General features: G+C 39.6%; 1 protein-coding gene and 1 long non-coding RNA gene across 3 annotated transcripts in view; one reads left to right on the plus strand and one right to left on the minus strand.

Annotated features, from left to right (window-relative positions):
- Positions 1 to 19552, minus strand: part of LOC144456617 (uncharacterized) — a 222022-nt gene that overhangs the window by 175159 nt on the left and 27311 nt on the right. The gene's annotated exons all lie outside the window — the stretch shown is intronic.
- Positions 1 to 19552, plus strand: part of LMCD1 (LIM and cysteine rich domains 1) — an 82919-nt gene that overhangs the window by 55244 nt on the left and 8123 nt on the right. For both annotated transcript variants that reach the window (XM_020973786.2, XM_020973785.2), the window contains one exon: positions 4859 to 5188. In XM_020973786.2, the coding sequence (XP_020829445.1) occupies positions 4859 to 5188 (330 nt within the window). The remainder of the gene's footprint in view (positions 1 to 4858; positions 5189 to 19552) is intronic.

A 19552-nucleotide genomic window follows, 5' to 3' on the forward strand; every position in this document is an offset into this window, starting at 1 on the left:
TGAAAACTAGTCCTTGTGCTCAGCAGTGAACAGATTACAAAGAAAATGAAAACTTTTTCAGATGCTCAAGAACTCTTGCTTTTCCCCCTTTTGCAAATTAGCTAACTTCAAAATGGAGCAAAGAATCACAATCAAAATAAAAGCACCTTCAAAAAGGTCTGGGGCCCATGGTATTGAAGTTGTAGACTCCTGCAGGGCAGGAATCAGGCTAATCTGAACTGATTTTACATGATACCCAGCCTTACAGACTCCAGTTCTGAGTATCCTGGAAGGAAACCTATGGAGATACGTCATATGACCTAAGCTTTTACGAGAGGTTCACACCAGAGAATCTTTTGCTTTCTGACTTTATAGGATCATAGATTTTAGAGGTAGAAAAAGACCTGAGAAGTCATCTAATCCAATGATTTTACAGAGGAAGAACTAAGGTTCAATATGACAGATGTAGTAAGTAACAGATCCAGGATTCCAACCCAGGCTTTCTAATTCAAGATCCAATGCTCCTTCCATCATTCTGCAGGGCTGACAAACAATCCCTTTCTAATCGTAGGAAACTGAATGCTATTCGCTTGGCTCTGGGATGGAATAGAAGTGGATATTTCAAATTTCTTTTAAGCAGAGGCTCTGGTAACCCACAGGCAAATCTGAGCGCCTCATCCTCAGGAACTCCCCATGTGGCAGTTCCTCCACCAATGTAGATCTCAGCCCATCCATGACTTAATAGATAAATCCTAGGAAGTTGCCTGAGCCACGTACAGGCTAAGTGACTTAACCATGGCTGATAATTCTCTTCTAAACATAGGAAACTACATAATGTTGACTTGGCTCTGAGATGGAGTAGAAGTGTTTATTTCTCCTTCTCTTAAAGCACAGCCTTAGTCTCAAGGGATCAGGGTAAACCATACGCAAATCTGAGTGCTTCAGCCTTGTGTGCTCCCTATGTGTCAATTCCTCCACCAATGCAGATCCCAGCTCATCTATGACTTAATAGAGAAACTAGAAAGTTGCCTGAGCCACATAGAGGTTAAATGACTTGATCATAACCATATAAATGTTATTATTATTGGCATTATTATTATTATTACCATGGCCTCACAATTAGTGAGTGTTAGAGGTAGGATTTGAACCCAAGCCTTCCTAAAAGCAAGCTCAGCACTCTAACTACTATTGCTATGCTACCTCTACAGCACAAAGAAGAGTATAGAAACTTTACCTCCCTTTAAGATTTCACCTTCTTCCCTTTTTCTGGCTCTTAACATGGGTAACAATTATTTTTATGTAATGAGCTAGCCAATTATGTGTAAGACAATCAGACAGTTATCAGTTATATTGATTCCCCAAATCAATTTCTGAATTTTATTTGCCTTGAAACATGTTAATTTTACCCTTTAGGGCATACACATCAATGCTTTTGATCTTAGCAAACTGCGAAATGCATTTAAATCTCTTACTGATTTCATCACAATTTTCTAGGAAAAGTAATATAAAAGAAGACTGCCATTTTTTTAAATTAAACATACTGGCTATATATGAAATTAGGTGCTGACTTTCAATTTTGAGGGAAACAAAATCCATGTGGCAAAACTAGCAAGATAGAATTAATGTCAATTTCAATTATGCAAGTGTCAAGGGAGGTAAATGTCCCTGCTACATGTTGCCCTCCTCAGACCACATCTAAAGTATTGTGTTGAGTTCCAGGTACAAGGGAGAACATCTGGAGGAAGGCAGTGTGGATAATGAAGAAGCTTAAGTCCATTTCAGATAAAGAGACATTGAAGGAACTGGGAACATTTTAGCCTAGAGCAGAGAAGATAGGGAAGAGAGGGTACCATGGGGAAGTGGGGAGGGAAGAGGAAGGAAGAGAGGGATGATAGGTATCTTCAACTATTTGAAGATCAGTCATTGGGAAGAATTGTTTGCTCTATTTCTAGTCCCAGAGGTCAAAATTAAGAGGGATGGATGGAAGAGATAAAGAGGCATATTTAAGCTTTGTGGCAGGAAAAACTTCCAAACAGAATTATTCAGGAGTAGAATGACTTGCCCGTTGGGAAGGAGTAGGTTTCCTGTCATTGGAAGTCTTCAAGAAAATAGAGAATGAGTGCTTGTTGGGAACATTGACTGTGCCCAGGCACTTATGGACTAACTCAATGGACTTCCCATTGGACTGCATGTCATATCTTGAACAATATGAATTCTTCATCCACTTAGTTTTTCCCGTGTGAACCACTAGGCCAGTCTCTTGATTGACTATTGCTCTCACAGAGGAGTCCTTAAAGTACTTCATTTTGGATGAGATAATCACTAAGGTTCCTTCAAGCCCTAAATCTGTTACCCTATGATACACACACACACACAAATAGTATCTGGAGAACCTCTTGTACCATCCAATCCAATCCAATAAGCACTTACTAAGTTCCTACTATGTGTAAGATACTGTGCTATGCACTGAGAATACGTGAAACAATGAAAACCAGTCCCTGTCCTCAAGAAGTTTGCATTCTACTGGATGGACACAGTAGTAAAGAAATGAGGAAAATTTGAAGTCAGAGAGAGCTCTAACAACATGTAGAATAAAGAAAGACTTACTAACACAGGCTCCTAACCTGGGGTGTGTGAATTTTTTTTTTGTATGTTGGTAACTTTCCATATAATTTGCTTCTTTTTACAATCCCAAGTATTTTATTCATTAAAAAAAAATTATTCTGAGAAAGAGTCCATAGGCTTCATTAGCCTGCTAAAGGGATCCGTGACACCAAAAATGATAAGAATTCCTGCAGAGGAGGTGGAATAAGAGTTGAGCCTTGAATGAAAGTAAGGGGCAGCAATGAGATAGGTCTGCATACCAGGTATGGATGAGAGTCCGTATACACTCACAATGGTAGGAGAGAGAGAAATGAATTGGCAAGTTGGGAAGAGCAATCACTCCTACATTTAGACTTTGTGACCAATGCTTTGGGATTGGGGCCACCTTTGGTGAGCAGGTATCTAACTGTTTTGTGCCTTGTGTGATGCCAATACTCAGCATCATTGAGCAAAGTTATTTCCAAGGTTACATCTTTTGTAGACTATTGAATGATTTTATCAGGGGATTTGAATTACCCTTTTGGAGGAAAAATAATATTTTGCTCTACCAAATACTTTTAATAATAAGTAAACACTAGAAGTAGCAGTATCTTACATTCTATACACCAGAGGTTCTTTACCTTGTTCTGTATAACACTCCTTTAGTAGTCTGGTGAAGCCTATGGATCCTCTATCAGAATATTTTAGACACATTAAATAAAATACATAGCACTATAAAGTGAATTAACTATATTGAAATACTGTTATGAATTTTTTTAAAAGGTCATGGACCTCAGAATTAAAAGCTGTGCTCTCCATCTTTCAGATGACTATAATATTATGAAAATGTGGTCTGCTGCTTAGCTAGAATACAAGTTATGTGAGGTGCAGTAGTATGAGAAAAGGGTGGGCAGGTATGTTGGAGCTAGGTTGTAGAGGGCCTTGAATATCATAATCAGTAACTACTGAATTTTCTCAGAGTTGGAAGTGGCCTCACAATGGTTTGGTACAACCCATATCTGAAAAATAATTCCTTCTGTAGCATAATTGACATGTTGTCATCTAGCCTCTGCTTTAAGATTTTGACGAGAGGAATCCATGACTTCCCAAGGCATACCACTCTGCTTTGGAATAATTCTAATTGTTAGGAAGTTTGTCCTCTCTGAAAATTTGCCTCTCTGAATTCCTATCCACTGTTCTAGCTCTTCTCTCTGAACAGAACAAATTTAAATCCATTTTCCACAGGGCAGCTCTTTGAAATAAATAAAGACACCTATCATACTCCCACTAAGCATTCTCTTAGGCTAAGCACCCCATATCCTTCAATGAATCTCTGTATGGCACAAACTTGAGCATCTTCACCATCTTGGTTGCTACCGAGCATTTTCCAGTAACTGTTGTCTTTCATAAAATTAATGATGTCCATAACTGAATTTAACATTCTTGATATGATCTGACTAGGGCTGGGGAATTTTTCTGCTTTATTTAGTAGAAACTGGAGAGCCACTTTAGGTTTTAATATGGAGGAGTTGCATCATCATGGTCCTGTATTAAGAAGATGACTGGCAACACATGGATAATGTCTTGGGAAAGGGTTTGGCTGGAGATAAGGAAACAGTTAGGAGACTCTCACATAATGATTGAACATATATGTATATATGTATGTATATTATATATGGGCTATCCTCCTCTCTTTTGCCTTCCTTACTCTCACCCCCTCTAGATTTTAAATTCTAAGAGATCAGGACCAAGTCTGAATAACATTTGTATCTCATCTATCAAAATGCTTTGCATATAGTAAATATTTTTAAAAAAACAGGAGGAAGAATGAATGAATGAAATACAGCCTAGATTAGCTTTTGAAGGTTAACTAAGACTTGGTAAGTCTAGGGGAGGAGTAAAATAGAGACAACAACATAAATCGAGGCATAATGGGGATGGTCATGGAATGGTTTGCCAGAGAGGAGTGCTGGTGGACAGTAGTGTGATTGGCTTGACAATAGCCATCATTGTGGGAGTGGAAACAGGTTTTCATTACTTCTCACTTTAAAATGAAAAGCTTTGTGAATTGATACTTGACCGGTCTGAGAACAACCCACCATTTCTAGTGGGTAAGTGATAAAAAACGATTGTTTTATTAGCACCTGCTGTGCCTATTGAACAGGGTAAGATAGTCCAAGTGATAATAATACCAATTACTCTTTGTAAGGAGATAGTTTGGCTTTTAGTGCTTATTTGCAATGCTCAATTAAAGATTCTTCTGGGCTCTAGCCATGTCCTGTTTCTTCACTGGCAGGCTATCCACTATATGGAATTGATTCCAAAAGAAATGCAGCCAGTCACGGGGACTGAAGGAGCCTTTCTCCGCCGGCGACAACTGATGAGGCAGCTGCCAATTTACGATCAGGACCCTTCTCGATGTCGCAGCATTTTGGAAAATGAAGTGAAATTGATGGAAGATTTTGTCAAGAAATACAAAAGTGATGCCCTTGGAGTGGGAGAGGTAGCCCTTCCAGGACAAGGTGGCCTACCCAAAGATGAGGGAAAGCAACAGGAAAAGCCCGAAGGGGCAGGAAGCACACCACCCACCACAAACGGAAGTGTTAGTGACTCAACAAAGGAATATGTAAGTATTTTGCATATGGTGGGTTTCATTTGGGGTTCCTAAATTTCCTTCTCTCTCAACTTAAGGGCCTGTTTGGACTAGATTCAACTTAACTCAACAAACATTTAATTAAGAATCTGCTTTGTGCCCAGCTAAGTGCTAAGCATTGGTGATACAAAGACAAAATGAAAGTCTTTGTCCTCAAAGAGCTTACATTCTACTGGGGTGTACATGGATAAGTAAATATAAAATATATTCAAATGAAATACAAAGTAATTTGAGAGGGTAGCGTTAACATTTGGGGAAATCAGGGAAGGCCTCTTGAAGGATGTGGTAGTTGAGAGAATCTTGAAGAAAGCCAGGGCTTCTAAGAGAAGAGGTGAGGAGCAAGAACATTCTAGGCATAGGCTACAGCCAGAGCAAAGACAAAGAGGTCAGAGATGGATGGTTCCTTCCAACTCTGTCATCCTATAAAAGTAGCTGAGGTTGACTGTTGCATTGAGGTGATCTTGCTATCTTGAATTTCTCCAAGGGCTTTAAGGACAATGTTGTCTATCAACAACTGTTTTAAGGACACATAGCAAAATCAAGAAACCATTAGCAGCTATAAGTTGGACTTGTAAACAAAAGTGATAACAGGAAGCAAAAGCATTTGGCCTTTAGGGCTAGCCCATAGGCTCCCAAAGTGGGAGATAGCTGGGGGTGCTGGAACAATGGGGGGGGGCTGTAGTAGCCTCTGGTGCAATTGGGGTGTTGAATAAAAATAAAGGGAAGTAGAAGCATAAGGAAAGAAAAGAAGAGAAGAAAATTTGGGAAAACCATTTGTACATGTTTCATCTGTTGTGTAACAGAGTTAAAGTCATAGTGATTACATTATTTCCAAATAAACACACAAAATGCAAGTTATAACCAATCAGTGCTCAAGTCCACCAACAAGCAAGTGTTGACAGGAGAGCATGTTACACATTGTTGGGAAGTCCACATGCATGGGCAGGAATATTTGTGCATAATGACTTGTTTATAATACAATACTATATAGTTACATGACATAATATTGCATCATCAACATTTCAGTGCAGGAAAAAACCCAAAAATATACAATAAACTATTAAATCTAAGATGTCATTTTTTTAAAAAATTATATATTTTTTGAAATGACACAAATATTTAAAGAAAGTTAAATAGAAAAGAAGGTAGATTTCCAAGGGGTATTTAAAGGAGGCAGTTTGGGAACCTCTGGGCTGTTCCAATATTTTGCCTAACATTCATCTTTCTCTATTTCTTTATTTTCTTCAGCAATCATAGGCTACAGACTATGTCTCTTTTTTCATCAGAAATTATTTGCTTTATAGTTCTTACAAAGCATTTTATGTGACTTATTTTAATCTTATCTCACATCAACCCAATGAAATATGTTGTACTGTATTTGGTTCATTCCTGTGATTCCATTTGTGGAGGGAATTCCCAATGAGGAAACTGTTTTGTACCTCATAGTGACAGAAATTATTATTTTACTATTATATTAATAGCCAATTATTAAATTGGGATCCAGGCTTTACTCCTCAATTTCCTCATTAAGGTCTAGCTCTTGCTAAAGTCAGTCCCTGAAGGACATTGAGGAAATTACCTCAAGCCCTCAAGGAATGTGCAAGATCTTCAATCTTGGGCAGACCCCACCCAACTAGGAGACCTAATTTCTGTTTAAACAGAATCCAGTCTGGGCAAGTTCTTACCCTAAGGAAAGGAGCCTCCATTAGAGGTTAGGGTGACCCAGTTGATGAAGGAGAAAACCAACCAGATAGGACTGGATGGAAATGGATTCCCCTGTCCAGATTGTTGGAGGCTGCTGAGTTTCATGATCAAGCCACATTCTTAGCAAGAGGAGCTGAAGATTTCTAGCCCACCTCCTTTTCAAATGTCTGTCAATCAGGGTTGATTTTCACTTGTCAGGGACATTCCCTTTTACAAAGGTACTTAAAGGTTCCAAGGTCTCCTTTGGGCATCTTTGGTTACCTACAGAAACCACTGACCCATCAATTTATTGATTGCCAACTAGCCTAATTAATAAATTGACAATTAATTACCCAGAAACTCTTGTCTGTCCAGGTGGCCTGGAGGCTATCTTTTCATTCATTTCCATAGTCTCAAAGACTTGCCTATGTGCTGGGAAAATCAAGTGACTTGCCTAAGGCTTCCCAGCTAGCATATGTCAGAGGTGGTACTTGAACCCAGGTCTTTCTGACTTGGAAGATGTTCTCTATCACTAGTTCATGCTTTCTGCCTCATGAATTGTCATCCCCATTCTTTTAGGAAACAAAAACTGAGAAGTTGTATGACTGATAGGGTTGTAAGGTAGAGAGCCAGAAGGAGTCTTAGAAATCATACTTTGTTGTTTTTCAGTCACTTCAGTCATGTCTTGACTGTTTATGACCCCATTTTGGGTTTTCTTGGCAAAGATACTGGTGTGGTTTATCATTTCCTTCTCCAGCTCATTTTACAGATGAGGAACCTGGGGCAAACAGGGTGAAGTGACTTGCCCAGGGTCACACAGCTGGTAAGTATCTGAGGCCAGATTTGAACTCAGGAAGATGAGTCTGAGGCCCAGCACTCTGTCTACTGAGCCACCTAGCTGCCTACAGTTAAATTCAAATAGAAGCTGTACATAAGATTCCCTGTGGGCAGCATATTAACCTAGAGAACTACATATTAATGTTATCTGTGTTCTAATGTATTTTTTATTTCTTTTGTTAAATATTTCCCAATTACATTTTAATCTGGTTTGGATAGCACTAGGGAGTGTCGAGTGGCTTGCAGGCCAACTGTTTGACCTCTCTGATCCAGTCCATTGCCTAGTGTATAAGAGGCATTTAATAAAAGCTGATTGGTTGGTAGCCCAAACATCTCACTTAGCAGATGAAGAAACTGAAGTCCGCATTCCAAAGACTGTCTCAAGGTCCCACATTTAGTAAGCAGCAGAGCTGAGATTTGAGGTCCTGTAGTCCTATGACTAAATTCAGCCATCTTGCCCCAGCAACATTTCTGTTTTAGGTCATGCTAAAATGTTCATGAGATTTCAAGCTAGGTGGGATCTTAGAGGCCATCAAGGCCAACGCCCACATTTTACAGATAAGGAAACTGAGGCTTAGAGAAATAAAGCAACTTTTTCATGGTCACACAGTGAGTGTCAGAGGTAGGATTGAAAAGTCTTCCGATCTTGAAGCTCAGCATTCATCCATTACCCCACATCATTCCTAGAGTCAGAGCTGAGACTCCATACCAATATTTGTGACTCTAAGCCCAGTGCCCTTTCCATGATGCTATTCTGGTGGTGGAAGGGGAGAAGGGCTAGATGAAGGAGAGATGAGAAGAAGGGGAAGAGAAAGGGATAAGCATTGTATAATTTATAATGTGTCCAGCACTGCGCTAAACACTTTTCAAATATTTCAAATATCTCATTTGATCCTTACAACAACCCATGAGTTATGTTTTGCAATACAGTTAAGGGAACTAAGGCAAACAGAGGTTAAGTGACTTACCCAAGGTTGTATGGCTAGTAAGTATCCAAAGTTGGATTTGAGCTCAGGTCTCCCTGACTTCAGTCCCAGGGCTGTATCCACTGTACCACCCATCTACCTCTCCTTGTGGCTCCTAGTTTAGCTTTCCTTATAACGTAGCGTGGCATGTTCCTCAATAGCATTCCCTGGAATGTCCCAGGTCCCCTTCGCATCCCCAAATTTGCTTGGAAACCTACATTTTTATGAAGATTAAGAAGGCTGCCTGTAATAGAAGGAGCACTGAACTGGACATTAGTTACCCAGGAAACAGATTTCATTCCCAACTCTGCTACCCACTTGCTATGTGGCTACAGCCAAGCCCTCATACTTTCTGTGAAATGACAATAACCGTATTTGCATTTCACAACCTCAGAGTTGTTGAGAAAACAATGCTTTCTAAATTGTCTAGGGTCATATACATGTGAGCTCTTAACATCAGGATGAAAGTTTCCATCAGGATGCACCAGCATGGAGCTCTTCTCATGTGTTAGTAGCCAAATGCACATCTTCAGGGACTTGGGAAGCATTGACCCAAATCATACTTACCCAGGTGTTTCTTGCGTGGGTGATCCCTTCTTAGACAAACCCACATCTTGGTCATCTTTTAAATAGGTCTTTTAGCCAACAATCAACCTCCTCTAATATTGTTAATATGTTAACAATAATAATATTGTGTTCTCTGAGAACTTAAGGCAAAAGGTAAAACTGAAGAACTTTAGCTTTTTTTTTCCTTCAGCTCTTAATAGGCAATGACTTTATATATAAATGGCAGCCCAGTGGACCAGGGAGAAAGAAAGTCCCAATTGCATTGCTCTGTTTCGTAATCCAATTGTTTTCCACCAGCTGACTGCCCTTAAAGCTGCAACAAATAGGACAGAATGCCAAAGCAATGATCAAGTTTTCCAATGCTCTGCAAAGTCCCTGGAGGAGGCTACTGAATAGAGGAAGTCTAGAAAGGACCATCAAAGTCATAGTCCCACCCGTTCATTTTACATTTGGAGAAACTAAGACTCGGAAAGGCTGTGACTTACCCCAAGTTCAATTGACAGGAATTGGAAAAACTGATATTTGAATACTATTTTTAGAGTCTAAGTCCTGGACCCTTTTCATCGTATAATATATGGTTCCATGAATCTCTTGTCATCCATCCTTGTTTGCTAGCAAACAAGAAGCACTGACCTGACAAGTCTTTTTGTTTTGTTTTGTTTGTTTGTTTTCCCCTAGAGCAGGGGTCCTTATCCTTTTTCATGCTGCGGACACCTGTGCAGTCTGATGAAGCTTATGAGTGGACCCCTTCTCAGAATAACACTTGTTGCCTACATTTATAACTGAAGGAAACGTTAAATTTCAGCTATAGGTTCGTGAAAATAAAGAGGTAATGCAGTTGATTCCTATCCCACGGTTCACTTTATCCCAGGTTAAGAACCCTGGCCCTGGAGTCGAGTCTAGGACTCTAGGACAAAAGAACTATGGATTTTGAATTGGAAAGGTCTTTAGAGGTAACCTAGTCTAACTCCCTCATTTTACACATCCAGAGAAAATGTAGGTACAATGTTTTGCAAATCTTAAAGTGTTATAGAAATGCTAGCTATTGTTAGCTATTATTACAGTACCGATGAAGAAACTGAGTTTCTGAGAGATTAACAGACATGCCCAAGGCTACTCAGGTTAGGGGTAGAGTCAGGATTTGAACCCAGCTCTGCATGTAGGAGTTGGTATCTGATCTGGGGAGAGTTTAGTTGACCTTTTGCCCCTGGTAGGGTGGCAATACTTTTTCAAAGTTTGAATGTATTATGGTTTGTTCCAAGCAAATAGCAAAGAATTTCCCTTCTGGAACTCCCTGTTTACCCTTTGGGGCTGGGGAGCAGAAGCTGATGGACTGGTAAACTATCTGTTTCTTATTTAGAATGTGCTCTAATATGTTAACATTCACTTCCTTTGGGTGGATGCAAGTAGGGATGTCCCTGCCTCTGCAGGGCCGTATTTTGTGTATTAAGCTGCTCCCACAATGAAGCCTTTGTGCTGTCAGCCTTGTATGCACCTGTTAATTTTCTGCTCTGCACTTAAAACCAAGTTGGGGGATGGGGTGGTCTTAGGGTAAGTGCTTTGGGTCTGTGTTCATCTAAGAAGAGAGGCTACTTGACCAGATGTACGAAAGGCAGCTTAGCCTGGCAGAATAAGGGCTACAGGAGAAATCTAAATCTTGTGGGGAAACCATGATCAGGACAATGATGATAAGAACAGAGGTGGGAGGGGTGGGATCCAGGGGATTTTCCATTGAATTTGTTGGTAAGAATTATCATAGTAAGGCTGGCATATTCAGATTAGAAAATTGTCCTTTTCAGCAGCTACATGGATTTATAGAATGAAGGGGTAGATGAGATGCTTGACAGATCTTGTCCAACGTACCTGAATTTCAACAGAGTGTTTTAAAAAGTCATGATGGTCTGTCTGGATCCAGTGAGTTAACATGCACAAACGTTCTTTACATTTTATAAATGCTATTATTGCTGTTGTCGTTGTTAGCCTTGCAGAGAAAATAGAGAAATGTGGGCTGACTGATAGTGTAGGAGACAGTGGGGTACAGCGAAAGGATAAGGGTTCAGAAATTAGAAGACCCAGGTTCAACTTTTACCCCTGATGCTTACTTACTGCTGATGGGGCTGTGGGTAATTGATTTCATCTTTCTGGGCCTCAATTCCCCTGTCAGCAAAATCAGGGAGTTGGACCAGATGACCCTTAAGGTCTTTTCTAGGTCTGGCATTATGATTCATATCTGTTTGAATAATTAGACCCTAGTTAATGGGTATTAACTAGGAAGTCTCTATTTATGTGCCCAGGGTATCTGTCTCAATTCATAATCAAAATAGCTAGCATTTAGATCACATTCTGCAGCATGAAAAAGGATAGGGACCCCTGTTCTAGGGGAAAACAAACAAACAAACAAACAAACAAAACAAAACACTCTGTTGATCACATTCTAAGGGTTGCAAAGTGTTTCACCCCATTTAACCCCATTGCCTAGCCCCCCCCAAAAAAAGTAATTTGACAAAATAAATAAAATACAGAACATAGTTAATATTAACATGTGGTTTTCTAAGTCAATATGAGGCTCACAGGGATCCTTATCTACCTTTTTTTTTTAAATTGAGTTACAGACATAGAGTGGCCTAGACAAATAGCAGGAACATTCTCCCTGGATAACTATACTTACTTTCAGTCATTCCCCCTCAGCCATAGTTTCAATTTGCATCTGCATTTGTTGTCTTGGTAGTTGTCCTCACCTCTGATATGTGTCTTTCATATCCTTTTTTTGACCATAAATTCTTTTAGCTAAGGTTTTTTTTTTAGTGTCTCCCCATAGTGTCTGACCTGCCACTAAGAAAATGATTCAAGAAAATGACAAGCCTGGAAACAATCTTATAAGAGCTGGGCAGGACTTTAGAACCAGAGTGGCAGAGCTGGAAGGGACCTTTGTACTTTCTCTAAAGGGCATACAAAGTAGCATATCTCCAACACAATGAGCCAATGAGGAAGGTACTGTTATTATCACCATCATTTTACAGACAAGGAAACTGAAGCAGAGAGAGCTTAAGTGGCTAGCCCAGGTCCCACACTCATTAGCATCTCAGGAAAAATTCCAACTCTGATCTTCTTGACTTCAGGTGCCAGATCTGTCCATTGTACCACCTAGAAGCTAAGCAATTAGAAGATCAGAAAAGGCTTCTTGTGGTCAGTTTATCGTTTCCAAGTGGAGGAATAATTTCCCTTCCTAGTACATTGCCAGTGTGGCCTTTAAAAAGTCAGGATCACGTCTATTCCCTTAGGAGGCATGAAAAAAGGATTTATGGGATTTTACTAAGTCCAGAAATGTAATTTAATTGTTGTAGGAAGTTCCCAATGAGAAACATCTCTCCACTAATGCAAATCTGCAATTGAGTCTTGGAGAATTACCTGGGCAATTGAATGGCAAGACACTTGCCCAGGGTCACACAGCCAGGATATATCAAAGGCAGGATTTGAACCCAGGTTTCCCTTAATCCATACGTCACAATATCTTTCCTAATGGAGATCACAGTCCTCAAACATTTAGATATTTAAAGAGCTGGCATATAGCAGGCATTTAATAAACATTTGTTGATTAATTGATTCTAGTTGGCTGCAGAGGATAAAACAAAGGAAAATAATTCAAAGACACAGGGAAGACAATTTTGGCTGAATAGAAGGAGGAACTTTACAACAATTAGAGGTGTCTGAAAATAGATTGAGCCTTTTAACACTGGAGGCATTTACACATACGATAGGTGGTGGATCATTTGTCAGAGATGCTGCAGTCAAGTTCCATGTATTGAGAAGGTGGTTGGGATAGATGAGTTCTTACTCCATAAAAGCTGCAACCAGGTTTTATCTAAAATTTGTATCTTCTCCCACCCTTTAGACCATGTTAAGTGTGTAGTATAGGAATAACAAATGTGTGTGGGTTGAAGTGCCCTCCGGTTCTGCCATTCAATGATTATATTTTTCTAGGTCACTTCTGGGTCTCCTCCCTCCAGTCTTAGTCCTGCGTTACCTGAGACAAATGGAAGTTCAACATGTTTTTTAGGGTGCTGGTGCCCCATTACAGGGTCCTCAGCCTCTACTATCAGGTAGTTCATCCTGAGATCCCATCTGGATCCATCGTGATGTTGTGTCCGCCTACTTTAATATAATTCTTCTGGATAGGATGTAGGTTCCATGAGGCTATCTTTTTTCACCTTTGTGTTATCAATGTCTATCAACCAATCAATGAGCATTTGTCAGGCATCTATGCCAGATAGTATGTTAAGGACATGGTGAAATAGTCCCTGCTCTCGAGGTGCTTACATTCTGTAGGGCAATCCAAGAAGCACACATAGAAATGTGTGCAAAATAAAGGTACACATAATGTTGTTTAGTTGTTTCTGACTTCCTGACACTTTTGGGGTTCTCTTGGCAGAGATGCTGGAATGGTTTGCCATTTCCTTCTCCAGCTCATTTTACATATGAGGAAACTGAGGCAAATAGGGGTTAAGTGACTTGCCCAGGGTCACATAGCTACTAAGTGTCTGAGACTGGATTTGAAGTCAATTCTTCCTGACTCCTGGCGTGGTCCTCTATCCACTAAGCTGTCCAGCAGCCCCTGCTGCATCCATAACAAATACAAGTTAATTTGTAGGAGAAAGATATAGTAGCTGGGGAATGGGGGTGGGGAGGGCAGTTAAGGAGAGGTCTTATCTCATGTAGGAAGGAACTTTTGAGCCAAGCTCTGAAGGAAGTTAGGGATTCTTAGAGGTGAGGGTGAGGTGAGATTGCATTCCAGGTATAGAAGACAGCCTATGCAAAGGACAGATGAGACAGCAGATGGAATGTGATTAATGCCTAGCATGGTGCTTGGTATATAGTAAATGCCTAATAAATGTTTACTGACTTGAACTGAAGTCTGAGACCATAGAACAGATGCAAACTATAGCTGTTTTGTGCTCCTCTACTCGAAGAAGAAGAAGAAGAAGAAGAAGAAGAAGAAGAAGAAAGATTAATGTATTGTAAGGCCAATTAGAAGAAAGAAATAATTGTATCCAAAGGACTTTTTCATGGACTTCACACCTGTGTGGAATTCCTTCTGTGAAGACTTCTTTTGTTTGGCGCCTGAGAATAAGGCCAATCCATTTTCAGGGAGCAGCAGCATCCTCACTGAGCTGTCTTCTTTTCTTGAGCCAATCCCAATGAAATGCTCACATTCCAGCCAACGCCTGTGGTCTGGCTGCAGCCTATCTTACCTCTCCATCTTCTGACATTCAAGTGACCAGTCTGTATTATAAGACAGCCAAAAACTGGCTAGGCAACCTACGCCTACTTAAAGACTGAACTGAATTCCTTCATTTACTCATTCATTCATTCAAGAAACATTTACTAAGCACAGGCCGGGCACGGTGCTAAGTGTCAGGGATACAGAGACAGAAAATAAGACATTTCCTGCCTTCAAGGACTTCTGGGAAAACAACTTATGAGGGGGTTGGTCTAGACGGTCTCTGAGGTTCCTTCCAGCTCTGTCTATGATACTATGGCCTTATGACTAAATTAAAAAAATTAATATAATGTCATTAATTTATATATTGTAATTTCAGGAGGGTCCTAGTGGTGAGAGGGAATCAGGAAAGACCTCATGTATAAAATGGCATTGATCTGAGTTTTAAAAGAAGCCAGAGATTCTAAGATGTGGAGATGAGGAAAGGGCATAGGAGTCAGAAGATGGGATGTCAAACATAGGGAAGTACTAATAGGCCCATTTGAATAAAACATAGATCCAAGTGAAGGGAAGACATGTGTAACCAACCTGGAAAGGGAAGCTGGATTCAGAGTGTGAAGGAATTTAAATACTAACCAGAAGTTTGCATCTTAATTCCAGAGGTGATGGGGAACCCTTTCAGTTTTTCAGGAGGGAGAGACATGGTTACACTTTCCTTTGTCTGTTTTGAGTAAATCCATGAAAAACCACCCCTGTTTCTAGTTACCATGTTAAAAAGGGGACAGAAACCAAGGGAGAAAAGATTTAGTTATGGTGCGTGACAAATGAATATTGTATAAGGCAATATCATTTTTTAAAAGTTAATGATTTAACCATCATCACTTATTAACTATTAATTGGATTGTCATTATTTTCCCATTAAATTAACTGCCTACTGGCATTCGTTGCCCATTATATCAGTTAAACCAACTATACAATTTTTTAAAAATTTTCCCATACCTCTTACCTCCATTTTTTCCCACTAGTTTAAGTGGAGGAAGTTATGGTGAATTCTTTTTTCAAATTTTAATTTAATTTTGTTAACTGTCAATTTTAATTGTGAAGTGTTAATTTTATTAAGTGTCATTAAGTTTTATGTAAGTGTCAAGTGATTGGTCTGAGGCTGGATTTGAACTCTGGTCTTCCTGACTTCAGGGCCCGTACACTATCCACTGCACCATCTAGCTCTATCCACTGCGCTATCTAGCTGCACCGAGAATTCTTAGCGGTTCCTAATAGAGGGATCAATATCGTGGTTGTCTACCAGAATCCACCAGAATTGTTCAAATAAACAAGGCTAGCTAACTTTGAGAATTTCTAGTCCTGCTCTCTGAAACTTTAAGATGAGGAGTCAATCTTTGAATATTTGTCCAGCCTTCCCATCTCTCCCCCCAATATGACTCCATAGGTCATGGGCCCCTAATTAGTTGGCTTTAAAGAGTCTTGTGTCTAGTGGGCACTCAGCCGAAAATAAGTTTGTCTCAATCTGACCAATATCCTTTGTTTTTCAAGACATTAACCCACAGGGATGAAATTTAGAGGTGTCCCCAGGCTTAGGGAGTTGGGCTAAATCAATGAGTGTCTGCATCTATGCCAAACTGTTTCATTCAGTTTAAATGGCTTTCTGAGTGCCTTTACAGAAATCAGATTCCCAGGTTTCCAGAGCAGATTCCTTTGGCTCAAGAATTTGTCACTTCTTCCACAAAGCACTGCAGTATGGTGAAAGGATTACTGGATTTGCAATCAGAGAAATGGGATTCAACTCTCACCTCTGTCCTTTATTCCTTTTGTGACCCTAACCAAGTCACTTAGCCTCATTTGTAAAATGAAAGAGTTAGTGCCTCTAAGATCCTTTCCAGCCCTTAATCTCTGTTCCTACTCCATAACCCCAATTAAAAAGCCACTGCAGCTGATAAATACAAAGTTTTGCTCAATCTCCATTATTGTTCCAGAATCCCTTTTGTGAAGTCAAAAGATTACATTATAGCCTTGAAACGGAGGGCCTGAGAGGGGAAAAAAGAAAAAAAAAAGGAAAAGGATAATTGGAACATTCCTTCCATTCATAAAGTTCCATTAATTTGGTCTGGAATTCTACAGTGGGGACAGAGAATGCACAGAGTCCAATGTCCCAGAGTCTCAACAGATGAACATTCAGGGGCCATATAAGGCTGGGAGGGTCCTGAAATACAGCCTTGTCCCATTCCTAGCAGCCAAATGTCTGGGATGCAGGCGGAAACTCCAGGCAACTTGAGAGCTTAGTTGGAGTTTGTATAGGCTGCTGCTAAGGTACATTCTTGTGGGCAAATGAATCTTCCAGGACATTGTCCAAGCAAATGTTTGGCTTGTGGGCTAGTCAACTTTTTTTCTTTCCTGTTCCCTGGAAATTTGAAAACACAGCTCTCCTCAATCATCAGAAGAATAAAATATCATGGATTTAGATCTAGAAATGACCATGGAGATCATCTATTTCATTCCAGCCCCATTGAGCAGGGAAACTGAGGCCCAGAGTTAAGTGAGTGGTAGACCTGGGGTTTGAATTTGTTTTCAGACTCTGTTATATCTTCATGCAATATTTAGTCTATAAGATGAAAGGAGAAAAATTAACATCTTTGCCCTCTCTTCTTGTTAATTTTTCTCTTTCTGTCATCTTATAGACTTGTTATCGAACATGATATTCTTTACTGTCAGATTGCGTTTTCCAGCTCTAAATCTATGAGATTGTGGTCCTATAACTGGGGTGGTAGAATCCTGGTAACTACTTGGTTCTGCCAAAAGAAGGTACTGGATAGGCTTAAAGAAAGGACAGGGTTTAGAGAACCCAGAAAACTGATAATTATTTAGGACTACTCCAAAGGCTATTCTGGCAGAGTGAGGAGTAAATAAGGATTCTAACACCCCATCCATAGGACCACAGTCTCCTAGATTTAGAGCTGGAAAATGCAATCTGGTCCAATTGCCTTTTTTATGGGAGAAGAACTTCTTAACGTCTCATAGTAGGAAAGGTTTGAACCCAGAACCTCTGGCTACAAATTCAGTGTTCTTTCTTTCCATTGTACTATGTTACTTCTCCTTCATATGTGGAAACAGTCCAAAGGAACTATTTTGCCCTATAGTTTATCAGGCCCAAGAGCACCTCATTACAGATTCAACAGCTATACTTCACATGAAGCCTACTCCTCACCCCCTAACAACAGATATGATACAGAGACTTGAGAGTTAGAAAATGTTGATGTTTTCACCCCTGACAGTAAAGAATATCATGTTTGATAACAAGTCCATTTCTCCTTCCTAAAGAAGTGGAGATGGCAGATAAAGGGAGAATAGATATTATACACATATACCTTTAAATACTCTCAGCATGAAGGAGGAGAGTGCTACAGACATCAGAAACAATAGGTGGGGGAAAGTCCCTCCCTGGTGATCTATTTGTTGCTAAGTGAAGATAGTGAATAATCACCATAAGAGGAAATAGGGAGATTGTGTTTATAAATAAATTGTGAGTATTTGCATTGGAAAGAAACCAGAGCTTGGATTTAAGGCTCTTGTGTTAATATTTACTGTGTTGTAATAGTGAAATTTTCACAATCCTAACTGGATTAGCCTGGGTCAGCATTTGGTTAAGGAGTCTCCAAAAGGAAACAATGTATGATGGGGATATGACCCTTGGCCATTCAAAGCAATGGGATTATAGTGTTAAACCACCAGAGTCTAGAGGGATTTTCTCATCCAGCATTTTAAGATGGTGAAGTTTAGGCCAAAGGGATACTGTGTGTGACTATTGACCATATTAGTCTGCTGTTGCCTGAAACAAAATATAAATTTGTCACTCCCATTGGGAAAATCCTAGGGATTCTATCAAGAGCAAAAAGGCATTCTATCATTATCGGAGAACTCTATCATTTCCAATCTCTTACCTTGTTCTCCTAGTGGACAGTAAGCACTTTGAGGATAGCAACTGTTTTTTGTCTTTGTTTTCCCGGGGCTTAGCTGACGCTTTGAACAGAGTTAGTCATTTAATAAATGCTTATTAAATTTTATTGCTGGGGGAGGATGCAAAATTATTCATTACTTCATTATTTTATGTACTTACTAGGAGGCTAGAAGGTTTTGAACAGAAGGTTTCTACTAAAAAAAGTAATTTTTCATATTGACAATTTTATAATAATAACCCAACTAGGTCACACAGTGGATAGAGTGCTGGTCTGGAATCAGGAAAACCTGAATCCAAATCCAGCATCAGACACTTGCTAGTTGTGTGACCCTGAGCAATCACTTACCCTCTGTCTGCCTCAGTTTTTTCAACTGTAAAATGGAGATAATAATAACACCCACCTCCCACGGTTGTTGTGAGGATCAAATGAAATTATATTTATCAAGTGCTTAATACAGTATCTGACACATAGTAGGTGCTTAATAAATGCTTATTCTCTTCCCCTCCCCCCATCTGGATAAAATCAGAAGATAAATGCTTAAATTCTGTAAGTAACCAGCCTGTTTTAAGTTCTTTGGAAATAAGTGGTACACTAATTATAAATCATTCTTTTCTCTCCATATAAAAGGGCCCAGAGGATCTCTGCTAGGCAACACTGCCTCATTCTCAAAGTACATTTAAGAATCATAATTTTTTTTTCTTAAAAAGAGTCTACATTTCAGACATTTTTACCAAACCGTTTTGACCTTTGCTACAATTTGGAATTTTTGCTCTACTCTTCAATAAGAATGTTATAGATACTGTTTCCCTTTCTTTATAATTGAGCAAACACCACTCTTCCCTTGAATCAAGCCCGCCTCTGTGACTTAGGTTCTCTAGGCTTTAAAGAGAACATATAACCCAGTTTACTAGGCTCACCATTGTGACACTCTACCATTCCAATTCTATATGCTATACTCATTGTGCTGGGAAATACATGTTCTTACAGTATGCCCATTATTAGATGTACAATTGGTCAGTCAAAGCGCAATGGTTGGGTATGAAATGGTGTTTGAGTCAATCAATATCATTCAACAAGCATTTTTCTCTCTTATTCT

The sequence above is a fragment of the Phascolarctos cinereus genome, unplaced genomic scaffold (genome assembly GCF_003287225.1).
Source record: "Phascolarctos cinereus isolate Bilbo 61053 unplaced genomic scaffold, phaCin_HiC Scaffold_4;HRSCAF=312, whole genome shotgun sequence".
Taxonomy (NCBI): Eukaryota; Metazoa; Chordata; class Mammalia; order Diprotodontia; family Phascolarctidae; genus Phascolarctos; species Phascolarctos cinereus.